Source organism: Apus apus, chromosome 6 (assembly GCF_020740795.1).
Source record: "Apus apus isolate bApuApu2 chromosome 6, bApuApu2.pri.cur, whole genome shotgun sequence".
In the NCBI taxonomy this organism is placed as follows: Eukaryota; Metazoa; Chordata; class Aves; order Apodiformes; family Apodidae; genus Apus; species Apus apus.
In genome coordinates this window covers 20,666,941-20,691,738 of record NC_067287.1, presented here as the reverse complement: position 1 = coordinate 20,691,738, position 24,798 = coordinate 20,666,941, and the positions used below count along the sequence as shown (strand labels likewise).

Below are 24,798 nucleotides of genomic sequence, written 5' to 3'. Positions count from 1 at the left end.
TGCTGCCCTGGGGCTCCCCACGTCGGGGGCAGGCGGCTCAAAAGGCTGACAGCGATGTTGACGTAAGGCCCGGCCGCATTAGGGACAGAGGCAGAGCTGGGGAGCGTCCCCAGCTCGGTGACACTCAGCCTGACAACAAAGCCAGGGCCCTCCGACCCGAAGCCAGGCTCCCCCTGCCCTGCCAGAGCTCTCCTGGATTGAAAGGACTGGCAGTGGTCTCCCCTACCAAAAGGGGGTGCACATTTGTTATTATTAGCTAAGTGCCAGTAATCCCAAAAAGAGAAATTAGGAGAGTTCCCGCTCTACACACATTTAAACATGTTTATTATTTTTTAAAAAAAATTACTGGTGGCACTTCTTCCACGATGCCCATCAGAAGCATGAGCTAAAGAGGGAACCTGAACTGGGAAGTGTATATGGACATACCCTTCTGCCATCCTTCCTCACATGCTAACTGTGCAACAGGACTCAAACTTGCCCTTGCCCTTTAGGTAGTAATTTGAGACCATGAATAAGCTGATGCAAACAAAAAACAACAAACCCTTCACACATCTTTGCCTTCCATTTTTCAGTCACTCTTTGATATATTGTTAGCCCATGAAATGAGTTTTGTGGTATAACCTGGGAATTAGCAGGAGCCCTGCATTTCTGACCCAGGCCTGTCCCACAGCTACGTTACTCACTCCCTCTCTTTCCCTGGAGCATTCCCTTGTATGGCCCCGAGTCTGTTTATACATCCCCATGCCAACCGCTTTGTTTTTGCACTTTCAACTTCATCAGCCTCCTATGGACAAGCAGAACTTCTCTGAGGTCTTGGCCATCCTACTAGCACATAACACTAAGGCCAAGTACTCTTCACAGTATCTGCTGTACAACAGCAGATCTGTTACCACACAGAAAATCTCCCATACACACACACATCTTCTGTTATGCATTTGTTTTCATAACATCTTTACCTAAGTCATCTCCCTCCCAGAGCACATGTTTACTTAAACCACCATCAAGTCTGGAGATCAGAAGCACCAAGTACTGATGATGCATCCCTTCAAGAAGCTTCCCCCTTTCACTTTTGGCTGGGTTACCAGCTTAAACCAGCTTCACCCTTTGGAGATACTCATCTCCCCTCATACAAACGTAGAGAAATTCAGTAACTGTGCTGCTTCAGGAAAGTTATTAGAGGAAAAGTTATTTTAAAAGGTTATTAAGAGGAAAAAAACCCCAAGAACTCATACTGGAATTGAAAAATGTATCCTGTCTTCAATATGCACTTTTTGTCTAGCAAATAGCATCAGCTCTACCCTCTACTTGAAGTTATTACATCGTAATTGATTAGATTTCAGGTATCCTACTTTGCCTAACCTGCTCTCAACTCCTGCTTCAGTACTTTGATCAAAACCACAGAAAACACCCTTTCTGAGCACAAAGATTAATTCTCACCTTCACAGCAAACTACAAGAATCTTTAAGGCCAGAAGAACATAGTTAATCTAATTAAAAAAAACCAAACAAAACCCACAAAAACCAAATACAATAAAACAAAACACGAAACCCAAAAACTGAATATACTAGTTTTTTTCTTTGTTTTTAAGCAAGCAGTAACTGAGATCTGTGGACAAACTGCAAGCACATCTAGAATGCAGAAGACAAAAAACCTTTAAAAAAATAAAATAACCTTACAAAATTGTACTATGCAACACCTATTAACATTCTTTTGTATGACCTGCAAATCAGACAACTTAAACCTATTACAACTTGAGACCCACCAGTTCTTCTGATGCTGTCTTTGTGCCCTGGCACAAGACAACAGAGTGAGATCTCCAAACAGAAGTATCTCAGGCACCCATCAAAAATCCATCATTAAAGCAATGCTCTTGAGAACTCAGGTACATTATTCTGGACATCTGAAACAACAAACTACTCAAAGCAACCTTCTACAATTTATTCTAGTAGGTAAAGGACCATTTACAAGGATGTAATCAAAGGAAATCTTAATTTATATACACTATCAGCCTGAAAACAAGCAAGACTTCTACTAAAAATCTTCCAACTGAGAAAAAGAAGGTAGTGACAACATCTGCAAGAAAATGAAAACAATGCTGCACAGAAAACAGAGGAAGACAGCTACAGCAAATTACAGTCTTCTGAAACCAAAGTGCTGCAAAAGTTAAGACTAATTTCTCAGTTATTAAGGCACTTAAGCTAAAACAGACATCAGTACAATAGCAGACTACACCATCATTTTGGACCTTTTGTGGGACTATAAGGAAAACATTTGGCATGAAAATGCATTATTTAACTGTAATGAGACATATCTCTATACGTATAGCCCAACTCTTGGGCCTCATCTCAATGTGAGGGATATAAAGACTGCATGCTGACTAACAATTCCCTAAACTATGTAAAGGCAGAACAATTTTGTTAAAAAGTTCAAATGGAGACAGCTGTTCCCTTCCACCCTGTAAGAGTGATGTGGATGAGACAGAATGGGTAAAATCAGTGTAAACATTTATACATATGCACCATTCTGTGGGTCTGTGCATTGCAGCAGAAAACCAGCAAGAAGAAAAGCACCTGGCTGACTCGGAGCTGTCAGCATGGAAGATCAAACCAGCCTTAGTGCTAGAGTGGCAGCAGCACACTGGCAGGGCAGTAGGCACGAAAATGCAAGAGTGAGTTTTCTTTAAACAGAACAGTAACATCCTTACTGCTCTCCATGAGAGAAGGGTTCTGACTGACAAAATAAATGAAAGGCTGACAAACTTGTGTTCCCTCCCTCCAGGCCCTTACAAGAATGTGCCCAGTGACACAGGCCAGCAGAATACATCACAGATTAGTTGTGCTGCTTTTGTCAATGACAGGGACATTTATTGTCTTTATAATACACGATAATACAAACTGTTAAAAAGTTATTTTGTTTGGTAAAATATTAAGTATATTGAAAATATAAATGCATCTTCAGATCAAACAACAGCGCAAGCATAACAAATAATTTACAGAAATTGTATTTATCCTGATCAAAGAGATATAAAAGCCATGACAGATCACATTCCAGAACCATGTTTTCTAACTAAAGAGTTTCATTCTTTTGTGCAGTAATCCTACTCCTTCCTCTAAGCATGTGGAACAGAAAAGTCAGTTAAGGCTTCAAAAAGAGGGAGAAGAGAAAAAGAGGAAGCAGTTCCTCTTGCTATCAATCCCCCCTTCTCCACTTACGTTGGAATGTGTACTATGTTAGACAGTTCTTTTAACTTCACTTTCCCACTATTACCAAGATTGAACATAAACAGTTTCATGTTATGTTTAAAAACCAAAAGTTCGTAAACCAGGCAAATTTTACAATTTTGTGCTTTTATACACATGTGGGTCTTCCCTCCCAGGAAGATAAAATATATTAGTTTATTTTTATAATTTGCATTATTTCTTAATAAGCCCTTTCAGATAAGACATAATGTCAGTAGCAGATGACCAAACCAGAACAGAACACTCTACAGGACTGAGATCTTGGAACATCCGAGAAATCTTTTTCTCCAGGGTATATCCCTGCCTGGGCATAGCAATATCATCCTTCTTCAAAAACATTACTGGACATAAGTCATTCCCACCATCACCTATATATACAATCTGTGTATAACTTACTCCTCGCTCCAACTGTTTATCTAGAAATTCTTTTAAAACTTTCCTTTTGCAGAGGTTTTTAGGGCACTTTGCACAATGGTGAGTATGGAAGTTCTGCACAGTAAGATAGCCTGTACTGCTGAATGCTGCAGGGTTTGTGAACACTTCATCAAACACCTTATGGAAGTCAGCAGCTTTCAAAATCCAGTCAATAAATACTGTATTAGAATCTGAAACAATTATGCAGTCAAACAACTCTTTGTTCTTGCCAACAAAACTCAGAAGATCTACCATTCCTGCAGTGAAAGGAATTGTTGTCATAGTTCTTTTCATCTCATCTTCTTTGACACCATTGTCTCCCAAGTAGACAAAGACTCTGCTCATATATTCTGTCCAGTGTCCTGGCTGGTAGGAGTTTCTTAATCCATTAGGAAGTTTTTTCTCAGGAGCACATTTCACAATCCAGGTATCACTATTTTCATCTACGATTGTATGGTCAAAATCAAAAACCAACAGAAATTTCATAGCTGTCAGAAAATACTTTCCAAAACAAACAAACAAAAAAAGAAAAAAAAAAAGGAAGAAAAAGTAAAATTATTTCAATAAAGAAAAGTACTTAATTCCTACCCTTATGTTGTGGTCAGAAGAGAAAAATTCTGCAAGAAAATGAAGCATTAGGACAAATATCTAAACAAAATAAACTATTTATGGCCACTGTAACTAAGGGAATTTATGCTGAAACTAAAAAAGCAGCTTGTAAAGGTCAAAGTTTGAGTTCAGTATCAAACCTCTGTTTAAAATAAACAATGTGAAACTATCTGAACTCATGCTGCATAGTTACTAATACTTGCTAACATAGAGTCAATCTTCCAGTACCATCAGTTTGACTAACGGTTTTAAATTGCTCCATCATCACTTGCCAGTGCAAAAGTGCAAGTGCAAAATACCTTAAGAGATATTTCAAAAGGAAAATACTACTGAAGAGATGAAGCCAGTTGTTGTGGTTTTTTTTAGCAAGGACACACCAAATCAAGCAGCCAGCGAAAATATATACTGCCGTTTGTGGATCTGAAAAAAACAAAACAAAACAACCCCCACAAAAACAAAAAAATAAAACCCCCAAACAACATCCAAAACCAAAACCTAAAAAAAATCCGCCTGCTTACTGTAGTCCTTCAGCTTCAGCATCCGCAGCCCAGCTCTGGGACGGGACACCCCGGGAGCCTCTCCCTCACGGGCAGGCCCCCGCACCCCTGGCACACGCACCACGCTCCCTCAGCCCCAGGCGCCCCACCGCCCGCAGCCCCGCACCACGAGCAGCCCCTGCCAATCACCCCTGCCCGCCCAAGGGGTGCAAGGACCGGGCCGAGGGGGGGAAGCAAAGCAGAGACGCCGGCGAGGGCACCGGGGACGCCCCGCGGAGCTGGCAGAGCCAGGAGGAAACCAGGCGATAGCACCGGGCGGGGATCTCGGCAGCGGCCCGACAGCCCGTGAGGCAGAGGGAGCCTGGCCGGGCCGAGCGGGGCCTGAGGCGCCAAAGGCCGCGCCGCCCGGACCCACCGCCGCTCCCGCCGCTTCCGGCTCCTCCGCCCGCGTCCCGCCGGGACACGCCGTCACGTGACTCGCCGCCGCTGGGTTGCCTGGCAACAGCCGCGTACCCCGGCTCCGCGGCCCAGCGCCATGGCGACGGCGCGGCCCGCCCTGCCCCGCCGGAGGCGGCAGCGGCTGGACCGTGAGTGGGGCTCCCCCCGCGGGCACCGGGCACGGGGTGGGGGCGGCAGGAGCTGCACCGGCTGCACTCGGCTCCGGGAGGCTGTAGGGCTGTTCTTTGTCGTGTCCTGGGTGACTTGCCCCAGCTCTCCCAGCCACAGACAGCGGGACAGACTGCTTCTCCCTAAGAATTACGTAGAAATAACTAACCCGAAACCAGTCGAGGTGAACAATAATCTTACAGCTGAAGTTAGAGAAAAACTGGGTGCCTGGCAGTTCCCAATCTGTAGGCAGCAGCTGTACATTCACTTTTGGCAAGGCTACCCTCACCTTGGACAGAGGGAGATCAGGTTTGGTCACCACCATGAGACTAAGAGATAAGCAACTGTGTCTGAAAACCGGACTTTGAAATCAGTATCACTGTAAGAGAAAGCTTCCTTACATTTTTTACATTAAATGGCAGCCTAATACAACAAAAAACCACTAGTCTTTCCAACAAATCAAGAAACTGTTCAACAAGCTAGATCTATTTTAGTAAATACAGTGACTGCTGCCTCAACCCACCAGCAGAATGGCTTTAACAATATTCTCCCTTTCCCTTTGGGAATGCTCCCTGCTGTCTCAGAATCATGCCAAAATACTGCCTGGAAACTGTTAGTTACCACAAGCCAAACTTGTGCACACAAAAACAGACAAGGGGACATACAGTTATGTCAGTCAGCCACAGCCCAAGCACAGGCACTGCCCATAGTTAAGACTACAGATACCCCGTCTTAGCTCTGAGATATAAGGAGAGTAACTAATACTAAGAATAGCTGAGTAATGTTACTGTGCACAAATTCAAATCCTGATAAAGGTTAGATTATAGGATTTTCTGATACCACGTAACAACAGTATCTTCCCTCTGCACAGCACCAGATCATTTGGAACAAAATATCATTCTAGATGGAAATTTTCTTCCAATTCAAGTTGATCTTCATCAGGTACTTGTATTGCCAAAAGCAGAATGGGAAAGGATTCAGGACTGTCTTGGCAGCACAGCTAAAGAAGCAGCACGCATCCTTGCTGAGAACAAAGCGCGGGAAGAAATGCGCCTACGCTCCAGAGCTGCTATCAAAGACTGGCCCAACACCATTATGGTAAGTATAAGATTGATTTGTAAACTTGCATAACACTTGCTTTTAAATATGTATTTTAAATAAACTCCATTTAAATACTTTTTAACGTCTAACATCAACTTGTAATTTTTAAAATTAAAGCTAAATGCAAAATAATAAAAAAAAAAGAAACCCAAACATTGAGTACATCACCTTCAGAATAGTTCATATGTTTTTAGTCCATGGGCTTTAAATATGATTTCCAATTTTATCTGTACTGTAGGGCCTGACACAGCAAAAACTTAAAGCCAAACAATTACGTGAAGAAAGAGAAGAGGAAGAAAGAAAGTTAATTGATTTGGAAGAAGCAAAGTTCCAAGCAGCAAGACGGAAGGAGACTATTGACCGTGCAAAAACCTACCTATTCTATCAGAATGAAAGAGTGAAAGCATTTAATGTTTGTTGACAACTTACAATTTTTAGATTCAAATTGTACTGAATGTCTTTAAACACTTCTGAGCATGCAAGTTACTTTAAATGTTATCTTGCAGAATGCATTTCTACTTGCTGAGGTCCTAAAAGAAAGAGATGCCCAAGTTGAATTTAAAAAGTTAAAGTCAGATGCTATGAAAAAGAAGGAGAAAGAAATGGCACATGAAGATAAAGAAGCTGTTGCCAGAGAACAAGAAAAGGCACGTCAGCATTATATGAATGAACAAGCACTACGCAGAGATCAGCTGGAACAGTAAGTAATAATTAACCGAAAGTAATCCTACTTTTTTATTTATTTACACTTTCTTCTTACGAATACATTCTATAAGGTTTTTACAGAAACTTACTGATAATTTGATTCACAAATGCGACACTTGAAAAGAAAAATCCACAATGCCACAAAAGACCCTGCACAAAAGAAGACACGGTATGCCCTCTTTTATTTGCCAACAGTCTGTGTGTAACATCGCTTCTGGTAGGCATCAATAGGCTTTAGTCAAATCACTATTCAGAAATTGTTACTGAAAGTGTATTTTAACTCAGTTTTTGTCCCAGGAAAGGAAAAGGTTAAACCAGATTTTCCATCTGTGCATAGATTGCAGAAAACTCATCAAGAGAATGCATCACAGCTACCTCTCTCAGCTCTTGCAGAAACATTATGGAGGGGTCCCCAGTGGTGTTTGTAGCACTGGCCCTGGTGGCCTTTTAGAAGGAATCACATCTCTTGAAGCAGATGAAAGGCTCAGTGTCTGGTCTCACATATTTCAGGTCCAACACATAAATCCTTGCAGAACTTAGTACAGAACACTACCAGCTTAAGCTGTTGACTTCACGTGCAGAATGAGAAGCATAGATACAGTGGGACCTCCTGGGGAAGTCTTGTCCATTGAGGATGCTGCAGAGATAGACCAGAATGTTGAATGCAATGGTGCTTATGGGTCATCCAGATTAAACTTGTTACCACTAGACAGCAATGTGTGAGCATAACACAGCTCGTTTCTGGTCAGTGGATTGAGGGCTGCCATTACAAACAATGATGCTGTTTTTCACCTGTGATATTCTACTCACCTTTAATTCAAAGTATCACATCCTTCAGTTCAAGGTACCTACGGTTATGTAGAAGTCCTGTCTGTTAGTTACTTCATGCAGTCCCTAGCTCATTTATTCAACTCCTTTTTCTGATTCAGAATAAAGGAGCACAAGCATCAGGCAGATCTGGCCAAGCTAGAGGACAAAAGAGAAGGGGAACAAATGCAGAGGTTGAACCAGTTGTACCAATTGGAAATTCAGAGAGGAAAAGAAAAGGAACAGGAGGAAAAAGCTGAACACCAGAGGCTGTATCATGTAAGTAACAGCAAAGCATAGAGTTCAAAATGCTTGTTTCACCTTGGCTGTCTGCAGTGAAACAACAGCATTTGTATATTTAAATGGGCTTCCTGGCAGCAGGAGGTTTGCTGACAGCTTCAGTAGCATTGGATCATATGCGCACCTTGCCAGTTGAAGGCCACGGCTTTCCTCTGTGCTTGTGAGAAAGGCCTCTTGGAGGCAGGTCCCTTCTCTTGTCTGAAGGGACACTGGCACCTGATGCTTTGACTGATCAATGATTAAAAAGTCTGCTGTAGAAATCAAGGAAAATTATCCTCAAGTTCAGAACTGGATTTAAGTTCCACATACCTGATGGTTTAAGCCCATGTTTCTGTTAGGAAGAGAGAATAGCCTGAGACTGAACACAGCAGTATCTTTTGAACTTGCTTCTCCCTTTATGATTGGAGAGGTTTAGAAATTTAGTCAAGACCTGCTTCCCTCTCTCTTCATCTCTAAAGGCATCTTGCTAAATGCAACTAGAAATGCCTCAGAACAGTTCTGGCTGGGATGCAGTTGGCTTTTTATGTAAAACTGCAGAAGACTCCTCTTCTGCTATGACCTGGATTAAGCTCTCAGACTGGGATAGTTTTGGATGAGGTTGGCCAGGAGCAGCATGGTCTGTGTAAGCATTGGTGGGAACTGCACAGTCCCATTCCTCTCAATGTCCTCCTCTCCCACCTGCTTTAATGGGAGCAAGGGATAATACATTGCAGAGCAATCTGTTTGTGTAATGGGCTGGAGAAGCAGCTGTTGGATGCTCAATTCCCCTTCTTCTTCCTCATATTTACTATCTCCTCTTCATGCATGTTTGAACAGGGAGGCAGAAATGAGTGGTAGTACCAAGAATCCCTTTCCTCTCTTCTCTCTTTGAAACAAAAACAAAGTGATTATTTTAAGTTGCTACTCCAGGCCCAGATTTTCTAAACTTCATCTGTTATATCAGGAACATTTTGCCCCTGCAGGAGCATTTAGCTGACCAGAAAATAATCAAAGCAATAGAGGAACAAAAACAAATGGAAGAAGATGATCGGATTAAAGCTTATTTTAAAGCAAAAGAAACCATTGGCAAGATGGTAAAGAAGAAAAAAGCAGAAATACGTAGGTAGGTACAAACCTAGAGTATAAATTGTACATAAACATAAAATTATATTTAGTAATTTTCAAATCTTTCCAATGTAACACAAACCACAGTTATTCTAGAAATTAAATTCCACTGATATTGAGAGTAGGAAATTCTTTCACAGGTTCCTTTGTAACAGGTGTGTGGGGGAGCAAACTCTTTTTCCTTCAAAGTACAAAGACTTAACAGAAGTGCAAAGCTCTACACCATTGTGTTGGGAACAGTGATTTTCCATATAACCTGCCAAGCCTCCACCTCCTCAACAATTGAAGACAATTAACATCCTTGACGGAAGTATTTCTGGATATATACTGTATTTCCCTGAGTCAGATCAAGAAAAATAATTTGACTTCTTAACAAGGCACCTATATTAATTGGGTTATTATCAAAGAAAGATGGTTTTCAATTTAACGTTGAGGGTACAGCATGTCAATACTATTGATCCAGTCAGAGTTTCCTCCTCTTCTGGACAATATTCCCAACATTTCTCCCCTGACTGGCAAAACACTAGGGAGACTCCTCCCAGAATGATCCAGGCCACTGCAACAGAAAGCTAGTGTTACAGGGAACATCTGTTTGTTATATCAGGTAATTTTTGAAAAAGAAAAACAGGAGGAACATAAGGAGATGAAGGAGTTGGGTGAATGGGTCAACCTGTGTGGCACGAGAAGAATAAAAGCAGAATTGCTGAGTTTGGTAGCAGTGATGCTTCAGGTAGACCCAGGTGTGTACCCTGGTATGTTATGGTAGTTCATGTTTTTCTGCAGGCTACAGCAAGCACGTCAGGACAAAGTCGTTAGCCAAATCACTTCACAAATGAGTGAGGCTTTAAAAAGGGAAAGTGAGAATCTTGCTAGAGCCATCGCAAAAAAAGAAGCTGAACATGAACAAAAATGCAAAGAGAAAGAAGCAAAAGAAAAAGCAGCCATTAAAGCTATTGCTGAGCACAGAGCCACTGTGGTAAGAAAACCAGCCTGTTCTTGCTTACTCCAGCTGAAGAGCTTGGCCCAGATCACAGCTGATGGCTTTGGTGCCATGCGTTGGCATGCTTCATCAGGTCCACCGATATCTTTCCTGGGGTCCTCTTTCCCTCTCCCACTTCCATGTTGGGCACACATCTGCCAGGGCTGCTGAATACCCTGGCCTTGGACACTGGCCAGCCACAATGACCATGCTCATCAGAGCACTGATACAGGGCTACTGCTGCTGAAAGACATGGCTTCCAAACTAGCAGGCTGTGTCCTTGATTAACTTTTTTTTGTGTGTTTTGTAAAATACAGATCAAGATGAAAGTGAAAAGGGAGCAAGAGGAAAAAGAACAGGCTAAAAAAGAACTTAATGAGCTAATGGAAAAGTACCGCATCTACCTGGAAAAGGAAAAAACTAAAAAACAAAGACAACATGCGGCATGCATGGAAGTACAGAAATTTCTGATCCAGCAAATGGTAAATAGAAAAGCTGGATCCTCTCAGCCCCTTCAGAAATATCTAAACCAACAGCCCTAGCTCCTGCCCGAGAGGAAGAGAGGAAGCTTGCTGTGTTTCGTTTGAGGTTTTTGGTTTAGTTTTGTTGTGTTTTTTTAAAATCATGTACATTTCATGTATGCTGGTGTTGGAGACTGGCCTTCTTTTAGAGCAGTGTAACAAGTCAAGGCTGGTTTGCAATTACAGATCACATCCTGTTACATACTACTTGTATCTTCTCTTGTATCTTCTGGGTAGGTCACAGAAGAGCAGCAGCTCATGCTGATGTTCACACAGCTATTTAATGTACCAGTTTTGAGGAGGGTACAGCAGGGGAGCAAAGTGGGGAGGTATTTACCAAATATCAACTAACATTACCACAGATCTCCTGTAAACTTTTACCCTCTCTACATTTTAAGGGATAGTCATGTTGTAAAATAAACACTAAGTTGTGTTACTCCCTTTCTTCATCAGGCTGAAAAGCAAGCAAAAAAACAGCAAGAAAAGCAAGCAGACATAGACTACGAAGCTCAGCGAGAGGCTATTGCACTTTGCAAGGAGCATGAATTTCAAAGCTATGCAAAGCAAGTAATTGAATCAGAGTCCAAGACTACACATCATCTTTATCCTCTTCTCAAAGCATCCAGAGATGTAAGAGGACTTGGACACAGCCATTCTCCAGAGGAAGATAAGGAATAAATACTAGTTTTCAAGCACAGGATGTTGCTGGGAACCAGTTGCTTTGTAATAGCTGCACTACTGCTCAAGAAGTTAAACACATGAAATAATGTTGAGACTATCCAGCAAGAAAAGGCAGAAGTAGTTTTCATTAAGTAAAAAATGTATTTTTGAATCTTATGGACAGAATTAAACTATAATACACTATGAATCTGGAAGTCCATTTGAAAAAAAAAATGCCAGAGAAGTGGTTATATTCTGAAAAATCCTCATCTTGTATTTAATGGAAGTTAGTTTATTAAACTTGAGACAGAAATACATTATATATAATTGACTGTCAATGTAACCCATTCCAGCCAAATCCTCACTGTTACTATTATATTTTTATTATTTGTTATTCTAAAAATTCACTGTCCCAGGTTTTTCAGGCTTAGGATGCAAATTCCTAGTGCAAAAGGTCACTTTTTTTTTTTTTCTTCACTAGCCCACTTCCAGTTACACACTCCCCATAACAGGATATAATGAAACAGCTTTACAGAATCTACAGGAGAAGAAAAAACCCAATACACGTATAAGTTAGACTAGTTATAGTACTGCAGTTCTTATAATAGCATTTTGCAACTACCTCTCTAAAACAAATGTTGTGCTGTAAATTAATTATACGATATGAAAATACTAATGTGATTTAATGACAACCCTTACAAGGCCACCTAGGAGGCAAATAAGCCCCAATATAGCTGTAAATAGCTACTACAGAAAGAGCATGGCAACAACATAGTTGGACTGTTCTTTCAAAAAGAGTAACGATGACTCAATCTGCAGTAAATAGATCCAGATCTAAAACTGTTTCTCAGATTCCTTAGCTGACTTAACTCTCCAATACCCAAGTCACATACACACATTTCACTCCTTAAGCTTATTTTTTTTGCCAAAATTTTACCATCACTTTCCTGCCTTGGACATAGGGATACCACCCTATTCTGAGGTCCACTGGAAACAAAGTCCAAGAAACTTAAAGCTTTGCTTTGTTGCACACAACCTTCTTTTTCAGCCCCCTCAGCTGCCCATCTCTGTTGGCCTACTAAAAAAAGGCACAAGTTTAGGAAAAACAAACAAACAAAAAAACCAAAAACCAGGAGAGTTTTATACAAAGGATGCTTGAGAGCAATTTTGTGTGCCTTCGAGTTTCTGAGCCAGGCTTTCCATAGGAACAGGCTTTAAATAAGCACAGGACTTTGACCAAGACGAGGCTACCCCAGAGGAAAGGTACCTTCTGCAGGCAGAGGGCCAAGCAGGGCTGGTTTTGTCCCCCTGCAGTGTAGAGCAGCTGGATGTGAGGGATGTTCTTCCCGAGTGCAGCAGTCACCTCCTCGAGGACTCTCTTCCAGACAGGGCTAGGGAGGAACTTGTGGGAGGAGGGGGTAGGACAGACCTCCTCCCTCATCAGCTCCCAGGGCCTTCCTCCGAGAAAACAAGGCTTCTAAGGTCAGACAACGGATAATGGCGCGTTTCCAGCCACCGCAGCTACAGGCCTGGCGCGATGAGGGTGACGTGTCAGACGCGGCCGACCAGAGCCAGGTCGCGCCGAGCAGGGGCGAAGAAAAGCCGCCAAGGCCGGAGCAGAACGAGACAGGCAGAGGGGCTGTCACAGCCTTTTACCGAGAACGGGCAAGCTACCTGAAACGCGCGTTTTACAACTGTCGGCTGCCCGAAAAGGCTCTGCCCCGCGACGCGGGCCGGCGAAGGCGGCAGAAGCAGCTCGGCCGGGCCCGGCGCTGACGCACGGAGCGGGCAGCCGGGCGGGGCCGGGCGGGGCTGACCGAGCCGCTGCCTCGGCTGTGGCGCCAGGTAGCGGCACCGCCCCGGCCCGGGCAGGGGCGGCTCGGGGCCGGGCTGCGGCCCCGCAGGCACGGCTCCCGTGGCCGCGCTGAGCGGCAGGAGGGCGGCGGCCTTTGCGCCATCTCCGGGGGCGGAAGAAAGAGCCGCGGCTTCCCGGGACGGCCGGGTCGTCACCGTCGGTAAGGATCCGTCTCTTTCTGTCGTCAGCGTCTGCCACTTCCCGGAGAGGTGATCGCGGGGCCTGCCCGCGGCGGAGGAAGGCCGGCGATGGACCGCGAGGGGCGTGAAGCGGAGCGGGAGCGCGGCCGTGCCCTGGCCCGCCGGGCCGCGGCCCAGGAGCAGCGGGCGCAGTGAGTCTGGCGGGGACGGCCCGGCGGCCACGGGGCCTGCAGGAGCTGGGGGTGCGCGGGCGGGGTGAGGCACCTTCCTGAGCTCGGCTCCGTGCTGCCAGCAGCCGGCTGCGCTGCCGGGAGACAGCAGGAGGGGGATCTGGGGCTGGCTCTGCCCCGGCGGCCCCGCGGTGGCGGGAGCGGGCCTGGGGCGGCCTGACGCGCTTCTTTTAAGCCATTGCTTCTGGTGATGCTCGTGGTCAGGCTGAAAACCTGCCACCTCTCCTCACCCACCCTCCGTAACTCTGTTTTCCAGCTTCAGAAGCGTCTCTTGCTGCCAGTGTCTCTGTCCTAATAAGTGAAGCAAGGGAGTCTGTATTAGGCTCTGAGAGCGAGTGGTTTGTCTCCATGAGGCAAGTCGTTACTATTGCCGCTTCCACCAGCCCAGAATCATTACATCCCGCCAGCATGGGCTGATGACTGTGGCCATGTCTTTCACTGTAGTGTGGCACTGCTTGGAAATCAGCCAGCTGCCAAAGGCACAGCTTGAGAGCCAGCTAGCAGTTAAACAGGCTAATCAAATCCAATCTAATAGTTGAGTCTATGTGCAGGTCATGTTTGCTTTTGTTAGTAGAAGCTTAATCAGCACCCTTGCACTAGGACTCAGCTTTGGCCAAAAGATTCACAGCTACCTTTTAAAAACTATTATTGTATTTTTTATTGTATTTTCACTTCAAAGTATCCATTTTTGTACTGTTAAATTACCTGTAGATGTGCAGAATCCCTGTCTGTTAATTACTTTATGCAGTCCCTAGCTCATTTATTCAGCTCCTTTTTCTGATTCAGAATAAAGGAGCACAAGCATCAGGCAGATCTGGCCAAGCTAGAAGACAAAAGAGAAGGGGAACAAATGCAGAGGTTGAACCAGCTGTACCAGTTGGAAATTCAGAGAGGAAGAGAAAAGGAACAGGAGGAAAAAGTTGAACGCCAGAGGCAGTATCATGTAAGTAACAGGAAAGCAAAGAGTTTAAAGTGCTTAGTCACCTTGGATGCCTGGAGTGAAACAGTTGCATTAGACCTACAAATAAACAGGCTTACTGGCAACAGGAGGTTTGCTGACAGCTTCAGTAGCATTGGATCATATGCCCACCTTGCCATTTGCAGGCTTTCCTCTGTGCTTTTGAGAAAGGCCTCTCGGGAATACAATGGGAAAAAGCTGCTGTAGACAACAAGGAGATTGTCTTTGAATTGTGAACTGGATGTAAGTTCCATGTACCTGCTCTGTTTTAAGCCCATTTCTCTTTGTTAGGAAGGGGGAATAGCCTGAGTCTGAACATGACTATATCTTTTAAATTTGTCTTTCCCTTTATTATTAGAGATGTTCAGAAAATTACTCAGGACCTACTTGCCACACCTACTGTTTCCCTCCCCATGCCTCCTTGACCAGGGAGCCAGAAGGGGAGGTACTGTGATGATGCACTGGCATGTGAAATAGAGTTAGAGAATTCCCACCAAAATCCTACTTGCTCCATACTAGTTATCTCCTCAATTATATGTATCTTAACACATTTACCCCCAACCTTATATATGCAATAAAAGCGCTATATGCTCATAACTGCCATTTGTGCATGGTTACAAAATGCCTTGTGCCTTACATTTTTATGGTTTTACAGACTGTTTGAGCCCTTAGGAGTCTGTTCTGTGTGAATGGTACGCAGGATGGGAGCAGTACTGTCAGAGGCAGTAAGGAAGCAGAGGAAAAAAAATAAAAATATAGTGTTTGGGCCTGCAATCACATACTAATTTTACTTTGGTGGTAGTTTGTGGTAAGTAGCTCATGAGAATTCTCATCCATTTCTGGGTTTCTAGCTTCTGTAGCTTCTCCACTGATATAACTGAAGAACTCATTACAGGCTAGGCCTGAAGTCTCTGCTAGATTGTTTATTTCAGTTCACATTTTGAAAATCTCATTCTACATAAAATAAAAGTGCTTTTCCATTTACACAGGAGTATGTAGCTGAACAGAAAATAATTAAAGCTGAAGAGAAGCGAAAAGAAGATGAAGATGATGATCAGATTAAGGCTTATATTAAAAGAAAAGAAATTATGGCTGATCTGGCAAGAAAAAATTATGCAGAGACTAATAGGTGGGTCTTAGGTTACAGTTTTCACTGTTAAGATTCAAACTTGCAATTTAATTTTGTGACAGATGTTACTCTGAATCTTTATATTAGCAAAATCTTTGATGGAGGTAATTTTTATGTAATTAACTTGAAAAAAGTAGAAAGTCCAGAAGACATTCCTACCAGTTCTAGAAGTAATTGGTGCTGTTGGGAGTGGAAGTGGGTTGCTGGTTGTGTTAGGAGAGGTGCCTGAGCAGATATCCTGGTATGTTATGGTAGCTCATGTTCTCCTACAGGCTAGTGCAGGAGCATAAGGACAAGGCTTTTAAACAACTAACTGCACAGATGAATGAGGCATGCAAGATTGAAGATGATCGTCTTGCTAGAGGAGCTGCAGAGGTAGAAGATGAATACCAAATGAAAAACAAAGAGAGACAAGCAAAAGAAAAGGCAGCCATTGAGTCTATTGCTGAACACAGAGCTACTGTGGTAAGAAACCCAGCCTGTTCTTATTGCTGTGTCATATACATGGATGTCTGAATAACTTTTAGAAAAACCATGTATTATAGCTCAGTTGTCTTGAATAAGATGTACATGCAAGTGCTCACTTAGCAGTTCTCATATTTACTATAAGTTCAGAACTCCTTAAGAGTGGTGCAAGCAGTACATGTGATGATCCTCTCTCAGAAAACTGGAGTTGGTAATTTGAGCAAATGTTTGCTAGACTCTACACTGCATATTCCAACTGAAGAGCTTGGCCCAGATCACAGCTGGTGGCTTTGGTGCCATGCATTGGCATGCTTCATCAGGTTCACTGACATCTTCCCTGGGGTCCTCTTTCCCTCTCCTACTTCCATGTCAGGCACACATCTTGCAGGGTTGCTGAATACCCTGGCCTTGGACACTGGCCAGCCACAACGACCATGCTCATCAGAGCACTGATACAGGGCTACTGCTGCTGAAAGACAGGGCTTCCAAACTAGCAGGCTGTCTCCTGGGTTAACTTCTTTGTTTTTTTGTTTGTTTGTTTGTTTTTTGTAAAATACAGATGAAGATGAGAGCAGAAAAGGAGAGAGAGGAAAAAGCAGAGGATGAGAAGGATCATAATCAGTGGATGACAGCAAATACTATCTACTTGGAAGAGGAAAAAGCCAAGAAACAAAGACAGCGTGATGCAAACATGGAAGTACAGAAATTTCTGATCCAGCAAATGGTAAATAGAAGAGCTGGACCCTGTCAACCCCTTTAGAAAGAAGCATACATCTAAACCCATAGTACTAGATCCCTTGGGTGGGAGAGACAGGAAGCTTGCGTTTTGTTTGGTTTTCTACCTCTGTGCACTGCAGGTGCAGATAATGGGAACCAGCCTCCTCTCAGAGCAATGGAACAGAAGCCTCTTCCAGACTTATTTGGCCCATGGTGTCTGGGAAGGATTACCTAGGAGGACTGATACTAAGAAAGAATAACTATGACAGATCACATCCCGTCCTGTATCATTATGCCATTTTTTCCACTATGCCTTTATTGCTCTCTAGTATCTTCTGGGCACGTCACTGAAGAGCAACAGCTAACGCTGATGTTCACACAGCTGTTCATTGTACCCTTTTGTGGGGGAAGAGAAGTGGGAAGGCATGGTATTTGACAAGAATCAACTAAATATCAGCTAACATCCCTTTTCTTCATCAGGCTGAAAAGCAGGCAAAAAAACAGCAGGAAAAGCAAGCTGATCTGGACTACAGTGCTCAGAGAGAAGCTGCTTTTCATAAGGATTGAGCATTTCAGCGCTAGCAACAGTGAGTAACTGAATCAATGCCATTACTGGATATGACTTTTATTCCTTTCTCTAAGCATCCAAGAAGGATACAAGATGTGGACATCCTAACTAGGACAACTGCAAGAGTGGCAGTGTTGTGCTGGTTAGGTTCTGGCATGGTTTCAGTAGCAGGGGAGGGCCCCCAGGGGTGGCTCCTTTAAGAAGCTGAAAAGTTTCCCCAGCTCCAAATCAGGTGGCCAAGGCCCAGCAGTTATAGACACAATAGATGCATCTCTGTGATTAACATATGAAATAACTGTGTCAAAGTTTGACTCAGAGTTAAACCAATGCCAACAATGCTCTCGATCCCTTTCCCCTCCCACCCAGGTCGAGTGTGGGACAAGTATTTCTGCATTAGTTTCAGTTAAAACCTACCAGTGCATATACTATTAATTGTACAGTAGTTACTAATTATACAGTAAGACTTAACCACTGTTAGTTTCTTGTTAGAAATACATCTGACAACTACGGAAGTGCCTACTAAGGAATAAGAAGCTATCCACTCTCTACTTACAAGTTATCTGTGCCTGCAAAACCTATCGGTGCCCAACAGCTGAAGCTACCTCTGGAGGAAGTTAGCAGGCATGCTATTTGCTAGAATCTGCCCACTTAGCTTCAGCCCAAGAAACAAGTAGCATAGCTACAGCCATGCCTTGCAACTCTGTCTGCAGTGACTCTAGTTTATTATGGAACAAAGCAGATTAACTTTCCACCAAGCCAAGAGGTTAACACCCAAAGGTAAACTATTAGTTCCTCTGTACTGTACTCCGTGAGAGTTGCTGGGCCCTCAGGCTGAATTCAAACTTTGTTTTGGCTTTAAAAATTCCTTACTGAGCACATAATAAAATTGAGTAAGCTGTTTTAAAATGTCTGTCTGTAACAATAAGTTCAATGTTGAGCGTACTTTTTATTTGTGACAATTTTCTACTTACTTTACTTTCGAGAATGCAATGCAAGATAGGAATACTGTCTTGAAAAAGCTGCGGCACTGGCTCAGTCTTTGATCCTTTATGGGAAAGAGATGTGTGTGTCTTGCAAGACTGTGTATTGTCTAGCACTCAAGTTTCTGAACTGACCACAGGGAATGGGAAAAGCACATTCCTGCTTTCTCCCAAGCACTCTGCTGCAAGCACAGCCATGTTGCCAGGCTGGGGTACTGGTGTAGGTGACTATGATCAAATGTTTTTCTTTCACTCAGTTCAATTGACTGTAAGCTGTCCTACCACATTTGAATTCACACCATCAAACAAGTAGTTCTTCTGTAAACAGCGACAACTATTTTGCTTCAAAGACTTTTTTATAAGATCTGGCTGCAACTAGCAAAAAAATTAGTGATAAGACAGTAGGCCAGCTTCACTCCATGGCTGCATTTTTGTGTATGTTACAGCAAATAGTCTGTCATTTGTCATTCTGTAGTAGAAACTCTATTTCCATCTATAACTCATCACTACCATCCAATTTAGCATGGAATAAAAATGACCATTCACATCTCCAGTAAAAACGTACAGATCTTGGTTTATCTGAAGAGGTAGTGTCCTGACATCAACTTGCCATACCTCAGTCCATGGATTGTCCAGTTCATAGTTTGTAAACAAGTTCAGTAATAAATATCTAGTGCACTCAGGGAGCTCACAAGAGACTGTAAAAATGACCCAGCTTTGGATGGCCATGAGGCCCTGCCTTTGCAGAGATGACCCCTAGGGAGCTGTGTAGATAGCTCAGCCCTGAGCTGTCCATGAGTCACAGACCAAACAGGGCCATGCTGCATCATTTGAAGACCTGAAACCAGAGCCGAGTCTCAGAATTCCTCAGCAATATGTCCTGAGCCTCAATCCAAAACAGTATTCAGTTGCCTGAGAAAGGTAAGGAGAAGCTAGAGGGTTTTAGTTCCAGCTTCAGCCAACAACCTTGCATACCCAGCTGGTTCCAAAAATCAACAAATAAAAAGTGGAGTATACTGAAGTGAACCCCCCCCCTACAGCTGAATAAAGATAGGAGGAAACTCCACTGCAGCATCAAAGATAATGGTATAATCAATTTGGGCATAGTTCTTCCTACAGTGATGTAAAGGAGGGGATAAAATCCCCAAGATTTGGGTTGAGAACTGGGAGTTGCTTCTCCAACCATATAGCTGGCATGTGTGGAGGCCCTTTCCCCTTTCACCTGGATGCCAGCCTAGGTCACTTCCCTGGGATTGAGAGTCCTTACCTGGACGGGTAAGCAAATATCTTGCATGCTATAAAGTTTGTAACCATGGCTCATTAATGAACACAGAATATTTAGCGTGCCTCAGAGGCTGTAATGATGTGGTCTGTGAGGTTTTAGAGGTGGGATTAGTGTATACTTGCTTTTGAGTTGTAATAGTGCATTCTTCCATTGTATCCACTAAAACCTGTAATAGTGGCATATTAAATCTGCAAGTGCAGTTGAAAAAAATTGTTTGAGCCTTGCAGGTAAGCATGTTAAGCAAAGTTCAAATAAGTCACTTGCTTGAATGGCCTAGTCAGTTCTCTTGTCATCACACTTGTGAATCTGTACAAACAGACTGCCACTTTAAAATGCTTGAGATTTGACACAAGCACGTTTACACACACAGGTTGCATCATATAACTTGGAAATACTACTCTAAATATTGAAGATACTAAGTAATACTGCAAGAAGCATGCATGGCAGACATTAGGAATACAATAATGAATATGCAAAAAAAGCATTTATTTCTGAGAAGAACTTTAATACAGAAGTTGTACATTTCATGTCAAGAACTGATTCTCCCAGCTGACAACTGGATCATCTTCCCTGTTGGGAACTATAAATTACAAAATGTGCAAGAGACTGAGGCTTCCAAATACTTTGATAAATACTACAGGTACAACACTGCTTTTATAATTAACCACAATACTTTTAGCTAGTGAAGGCAACCAGCTATTTTCTCTTATCACTGATTATAAGTTAATAGGCCTAACTTCTTTCCAGTCCTTCCAACCATGTTTTCATTAGCAGTTAGGCTAAAGCAACACTGACTACTTTTTATATAGTTGCAGGGATATGTTCATGATATGTAGAAATGTCTTTAACTTCTTGCCAAAACCAGCAAGTTTCTCTTAAGTCCTTTGCATGTTGCAAAATTTCAATTCACAGCCAGGGTGCTGCATTATTTTTGGTTTATTTAGTCCTTTTAATGTTAGTATTAGAACTTCTGTGATGACAAATAGAAATTTAAAACCAATCATATGCATATTTAGCAGCTGAAGATCTGTCATCTTCCTCATGTTAACTGCCTTTTTAATTTCACTTTGACTTTATGATTAAGGAAGGACACTAATTCAACAAAATGTGCCTTTTGCTTTTATGTAGTTTTATTATATTACTGCAATTCATGTGAATTTTTAGACTAAAATTAGAAAACTTATTCTGGTATAATAGCATTTTTTTAAAAAAGCAGGTGAATATTACTTTTTGATTTTATGCAACACGTGATTGTTAGTATGGTGTTCCTAATGACACAAATTGTTCAAGGGTAAGAAACAGGAATTATACTAACAGTACATATGCAACAAAATTGAAAGCTAAGGCTTTATGGTAGGCACCTGCAGAATTATACCAAATTCAAATTTTGCAAAATGCAAAGTTCAGACTTTTTGATATGCATTTACTTGAATAATTTAAATACTGCATTATTAATGCATAGGAAAATTACTATCTTCAACAAAAGAGGGAAAGCACAAGTAACAGTTAACATTTCCATCACATTGACTCTAGAAATGTGAAGACTGATTTTTGTCACTGGTATCCTCCAGGTTGACAAAAAATAATTAACTCATGGCTCTGCGAAAGTACTACAGCCTTTTCTCACAAAGTTCTTCAATTATTTTAGAAAGAGTATATATAAATTATTTAAAACAGAGGTCTTCACTAAAACATATTATGTAAATCTCTAGGTTTTCTATTTTAAAGAAAGTTCTAAAAGCAGGGATATATATTTTGGTCAATCAGACAAGCAATGAGTCTACTATTCCCCTAGAAAGTGTGTCCAAAAATACTTTATTTGCTTCAATAAATCAATATTAAATCAGCAGTTCTAGGAAAGGCAGCTGAAGGACTGCTTCTTTAATGTTTACATTAATCTAAAACCCACTTGCCAGACTGCCACTATTACAAATTAGACATTGTTAGGGGATTGCTGCAAATTCTTCACAGCATCTGACAAACACCACTGCAAGAAAAGTCCATAGTGTGGGATTTCAAGTAGCAAGTGAGAAGCTTCAGGTTAAAATTCTGACAATGGCACAGAACAAAGGGTTAAAATGTAATCATAGCCTTTTTCTTCCTTAAAAACAGAAAGCAGCAACTGAAACACTATGGCTGTGTGAAAGAATTAGCAGACAGCAATACATGACTTAATCAGGCAGTAGTGTCTACAGAACCTTACATTGTATCTACACCTACTCTTACTAAGAATTTGTGATTCTGAGCTGATGGCAGTACCCAGAAAAATCCAACATTAAATAACCATCTCTTTCTAATAGTTTGGAAAGCTACTGCCAATACCAAATTCAGCATTCCATGTATACACAGGATGTATGGTACTAGTAAAATATTGTCAATACAACACAGAATGCATGTCCAACTTTCGGAAATTATTTCAAGGCTGTACATATGCTTAAATGTATGCTTACAAAGTTAGTCCAGTACTCCCTGCCTGCATTTTACCTTGAATCTTGAGGTTCACAAATACTGAGTACGGGAAGTTCTAGGGTACTGACAAAAACCACTGCCGTCTACATGTACTACTTACTTCCCTGTTCACAAGGAACAATGAACATTGTTTTGATTACCTCTGCTACACAATTATCACCTTCAAATATGCTCCAGTTTTCCAAGCCAAAAGCCAATGACCTGTGACACAACTGCCAAAGACGGCATCGAGCTGCACTGTGACTGCAGTGCAAGGCGCTTGCTAGGAGGCTGGAAACAGGAAACAGGAAACCTCTGCCACCGAGGGAAGAAAAGTGTCCCAGGACAGCAAGAGCAGAAGTCAGTGCCTCACAGGGCAGCAAGAGCTTGCTTGGGCACGCCTTGGTGTCCATGGGATTGTGCTTCAGCCCCACTGAATTTTTATCAGCATTCTCAAGTTCCAGTTTGATAAAGAAATTACCATCAAATATGATACAGGCAAGGCATGCACTCAAGATCAAGTGTATCCCACCATGTGCAACTGAAAGTACCCAACTTGTTGCAAAGTACATTTAAAACAAGAAAATTAGCTATGTGCCACTGATTCAGATTATTTTTAATGTGCTATGAAAGAATTAGAGGTAATTTAATTTGTACAAATAGTTTTCTGAACTTTTAGCAAAGCTACAATTCAATATAATCTCAATTTTGAGATTTTAAAGACTTGGTAACATTTTTTAACAATTCCTATGGATTGCCCTATTGCTGATTGCATTTTTTCCCCTCTTACACAGCCGAGTCAATGTAGATGAGGGTTTTTTGTTCACATGCTTATATGAGCTTTAGTGGTATTGGCATGAATATTCTCAGTAGTGCAAATATCCTCCTTCAGCAAGATTGCTTGTGAGTCAGTTCCATTAAAAATAACAACATTGCAAACAGACAGTTTTTACCTGAGACTCTGAAGAACATGGCATGCATAGCACGTGCACTGCCAACGCTGGCATACAAGTCTCTTAAGCCTAAACTCCTGGCTTTTTCTTACTACAGTCCCCCCAGTATAGGACTACAAACTTCTCCAAAGTCACATGGAGTCCAGAGTGGCCTCACAGAACACTATGCAGGTCTTCAGTTCACTCCTATAAGCTTTCTTGAGTAACAGCTGTATCATCCACACACCTGGGCTTGGAAAACCCTTTCTGCATCAAATCACCACCACAATGCAAAATTCATATTCACACACGGGGAAAAAAGGTTGATGGTCAAAGCAGTGATAGCAACTCCCCTAATCAGTCTGCTTAAGAGTAACACTAGACACTAAGTTTTCTTCCCTTAAAAAGGTTGCTTACATTGTTGACAATCCTGTATTTTCTTTTGCTTCCAAGCCATAACTATTTGTTTTCCTTTAGAGTAACAACTGTTTGCATCACAATGTCAAGCCAAGTTTCAGCAATTCACCTAATCACAATGTGAGTTATATAGCAAAAACATTGACAAACTTGTAACAAAATCTGCAAAAAAAAAAAAAAGCATAACTATTAAAACATTACTTTGACACAACTTTGCATTAATGCTTGTCACTTTTCTTCAGGCATTTCAAGATTTGCCAGCCTTTGGCGTGAATTGCTCAACTGAAAGAAGTGCTAGTGTTTGTACCAAATCTATCCTCCTCTCACCCCACTACACTGGCTGCTCTTTGGTCAAGGCACACGTGGACGCTCCTGCAGCAACACAAGCCAACCTCCCTCTCCCTCCTATGAGGGGTGGTGGTGAGAAAGAAACAGGTGGTTCCTACACGCAGGAAAGCAGAAAAGGGGGGGAACTGGTTTGAGGAAAACACACATGCAGTAGAGAATGAGAAGGAATTCACAGTACAGTCTTTAGGATGAGGGGATGCAGGAAGGAAAGCAAAGTTTTGTTTTAAAAAAAGGTCTTAAAACACTACTTGAAATTCTGCTTCAACTACCCCAAAAATACAGTACTGGAAACCTGTGTTAGTTTCCATATACTGCTGAGAAGCAGCAGGAGTAGAAAGGATTTCCTGGTACCTTATTCTGACACCCAGTGTGAATTCTGGTAATCTGTTTCATCTCTGTGCATCCAATAATTAGCAACTGAGTAGGGTCTTACGTATCCAACCTGAATTTTCTGCCACAGACAAATGTGAAAGCATGGAACAAAAAGGAAGTTACAGGGGAAAAAAAAAATTATACTTATGAGCACTCCAAAAAAAGTAATTTTTAGAACAAAGAAGTAACTCCCAAACACAGATGACTGCCTTACAGCATAAATGAATTCTACTGTTAGCAGTGACAAATATACTGAAGCTTTACTTCAATGAGTTAACTTTTGGATTACAAAAAAATCAAACCAACAACATAATTTTCCTCTGTAAATTAATTTCCTTAGATTTATGCCTACTGAAATACAGATGCAGCATCACTGATGCCTTGCAACATTCTCCTAGCTTCAAGATGACAT

The 24,798-nt window shown here is 42.1% G+C and overlaps 3 protein-coding genes across 11 annotated transcripts in view; 2 read left to right on the top strand and 1 right to left on the bottom strand.

Moving 5' to 3' along the window:
- Positions 1 to 2,839: 2,839 nt before the first annotated feature.
- PHOSPHO2 (phosphatase, orphan 2) lies at positions 2,840 to 13,330 on the bottom strand. Of its 5 annotated transcripts, none has more exons than XM_051624163.1 (2): positions 12,810 to 13,330; positions 2,840 to 4,154 (listed from the first exon to the last, which is right to left on the bottom strand). In XM_051624163.1, exons 1-2 carry the CDS (start codon positions 12,981 to 12,983, stop codon positions 3,414 to 3,416), a joined length of 915 nt encoding a protein of 304 aa, XP_051480123.1. In that variant the 5' UTR covers positions 12,984 to 13,330; the 3' UTR covers positions 2,840 to 3,413. The 5 variants fall into 5 exon arrangements, with proteins under 5 accessions (XP_051480123.1, XP_051480127.1, XP_051480124.1 ...); XM_051624167.1 differs by lacking the exon at positions 12,810 to 13,330 and adding an exon at positions 4,562 to 5,219; XM_051624164.1 differs by lacking the exon at positions 12,810 to 13,330 and adding an exon at positions 4,781 to 5,219 and having other exon boundaries at positions 2,840 to 4,682.
- The window catches only part of CFAP210 (cilia and flagella associated protein 210), a 24,206-nt gene continuing 4,664 nt past the window's right edge, over positions 5,257 to 24,798 (top strand). Inside the window, exons 1-10 of one of the 5 annotated variants that reach the window (XM_051624160.1) lie at positions 5,257 to 5,346; positions 6,237 to 6,463; positions 6,705 to 6,878; positions 6,973 to 7,166; positions 8,101 to 8,257; positions 9,241 to 9,380; positions 10,166 to 10,358; positions 10,679 to 10,843; positions 17,517 to 17,623; positions 18,094 to 18,510. In XM_051624160.1, coding sequence (XP_051480120.1) covers positions 5,295 to 5,346; positions 6,237 to 6,463; positions 6,705 to 6,878; positions 6,973 to 7,166; positions 8,101 to 8,257; positions 9,241 to 9,380; positions 10,166 to 10,358; positions 10,679 to 10,843; positions 17,517 to 17,603 — 1,389 coding nt within the window. In that variant the 5' untranslated portion in view covers positions 5,257 to 5,294 and the 3' untranslated portion in view covers positions 17,604 to 17,623; positions 18,094 to 18,510. Of the gene's footprint in view, positions 5,347 to 6,236; positions 6,464 to 6,704; positions 6,879 to 6,972; positions 7,167 to 8,100; positions 8,258 to 9,240; positions 9,381 to 10,165; positions 10,359 to 10,678; positions 10,844 to 11,335; positions 11,850 to 17,516; positions 17,624 to 18,082; positions 18,511 to 24,798 lie in introns of those variants that run through there. The other 4 variants (XM_051624159.1, XM_051624161.1, XM_051624158.1 and 1 more) reach the window with 4 other exon arrangements.
- LOC127386703 (cilia- and flagella- associated protein 210-like) lies at positions 13,430 to 15,798 on the top strand. The gene is made up of 4 exons (XM_051624169.1): positions 13,430 to 13,728; positions 14,554 to 14,710; positions 14,872 to 14,968; positions 15,715 to 15,798. The coding sequence occupies exons 1-3, from the start codon at positions 13,646 to 13,648 to the stop codon at positions 14,959 to 14,961; spliced, it is 330 nt and encodes a 109-aa protein (XP_051480129.1). The 5' UTR covers positions 13,430 to 13,645; the 3' UTR covers positions 14,962 to 14,968; positions 15,715 to 15,798.

Coding starts and splice junctions, on each gene's coding strand:
- PHOSPHO2 (XM_051624163.1), bottom strand. CDS start 12,983: ATGAGGGAGGAGGTCTGTCCTACCCCCTCCTCCCACAAGTTCCTCCCT. Junction 4,155..12,809: donor TGGCCCTCTGCCTGCAGAAG/GTACCTTTCCTC, acceptor TGTTTTGGAAAG/TATTTTCTGACAGCTATGAA.
- LOC127386703 (XM_051624169.1), top strand. CDS start 13,646: ATGGACCGCGAGGGGCGTGAAGCGGAGCGGGAGCGCGGCCGTGCCCTG. Junction 13,729..14,553: donor GCCCAGGAGCAGCGGGCGCA/GTGAGTCTGGCG, acceptor TTTCTGATTCAG/AATAAAGGAGCACAAGCATC. Junction 14,711..14,871: donor AACGCCAGAGGCAGTATCAT/GTAAGTAACAGG, acceptor TGCCATTTGCAG/GCTTTCCTCTGTGCTTTTGA.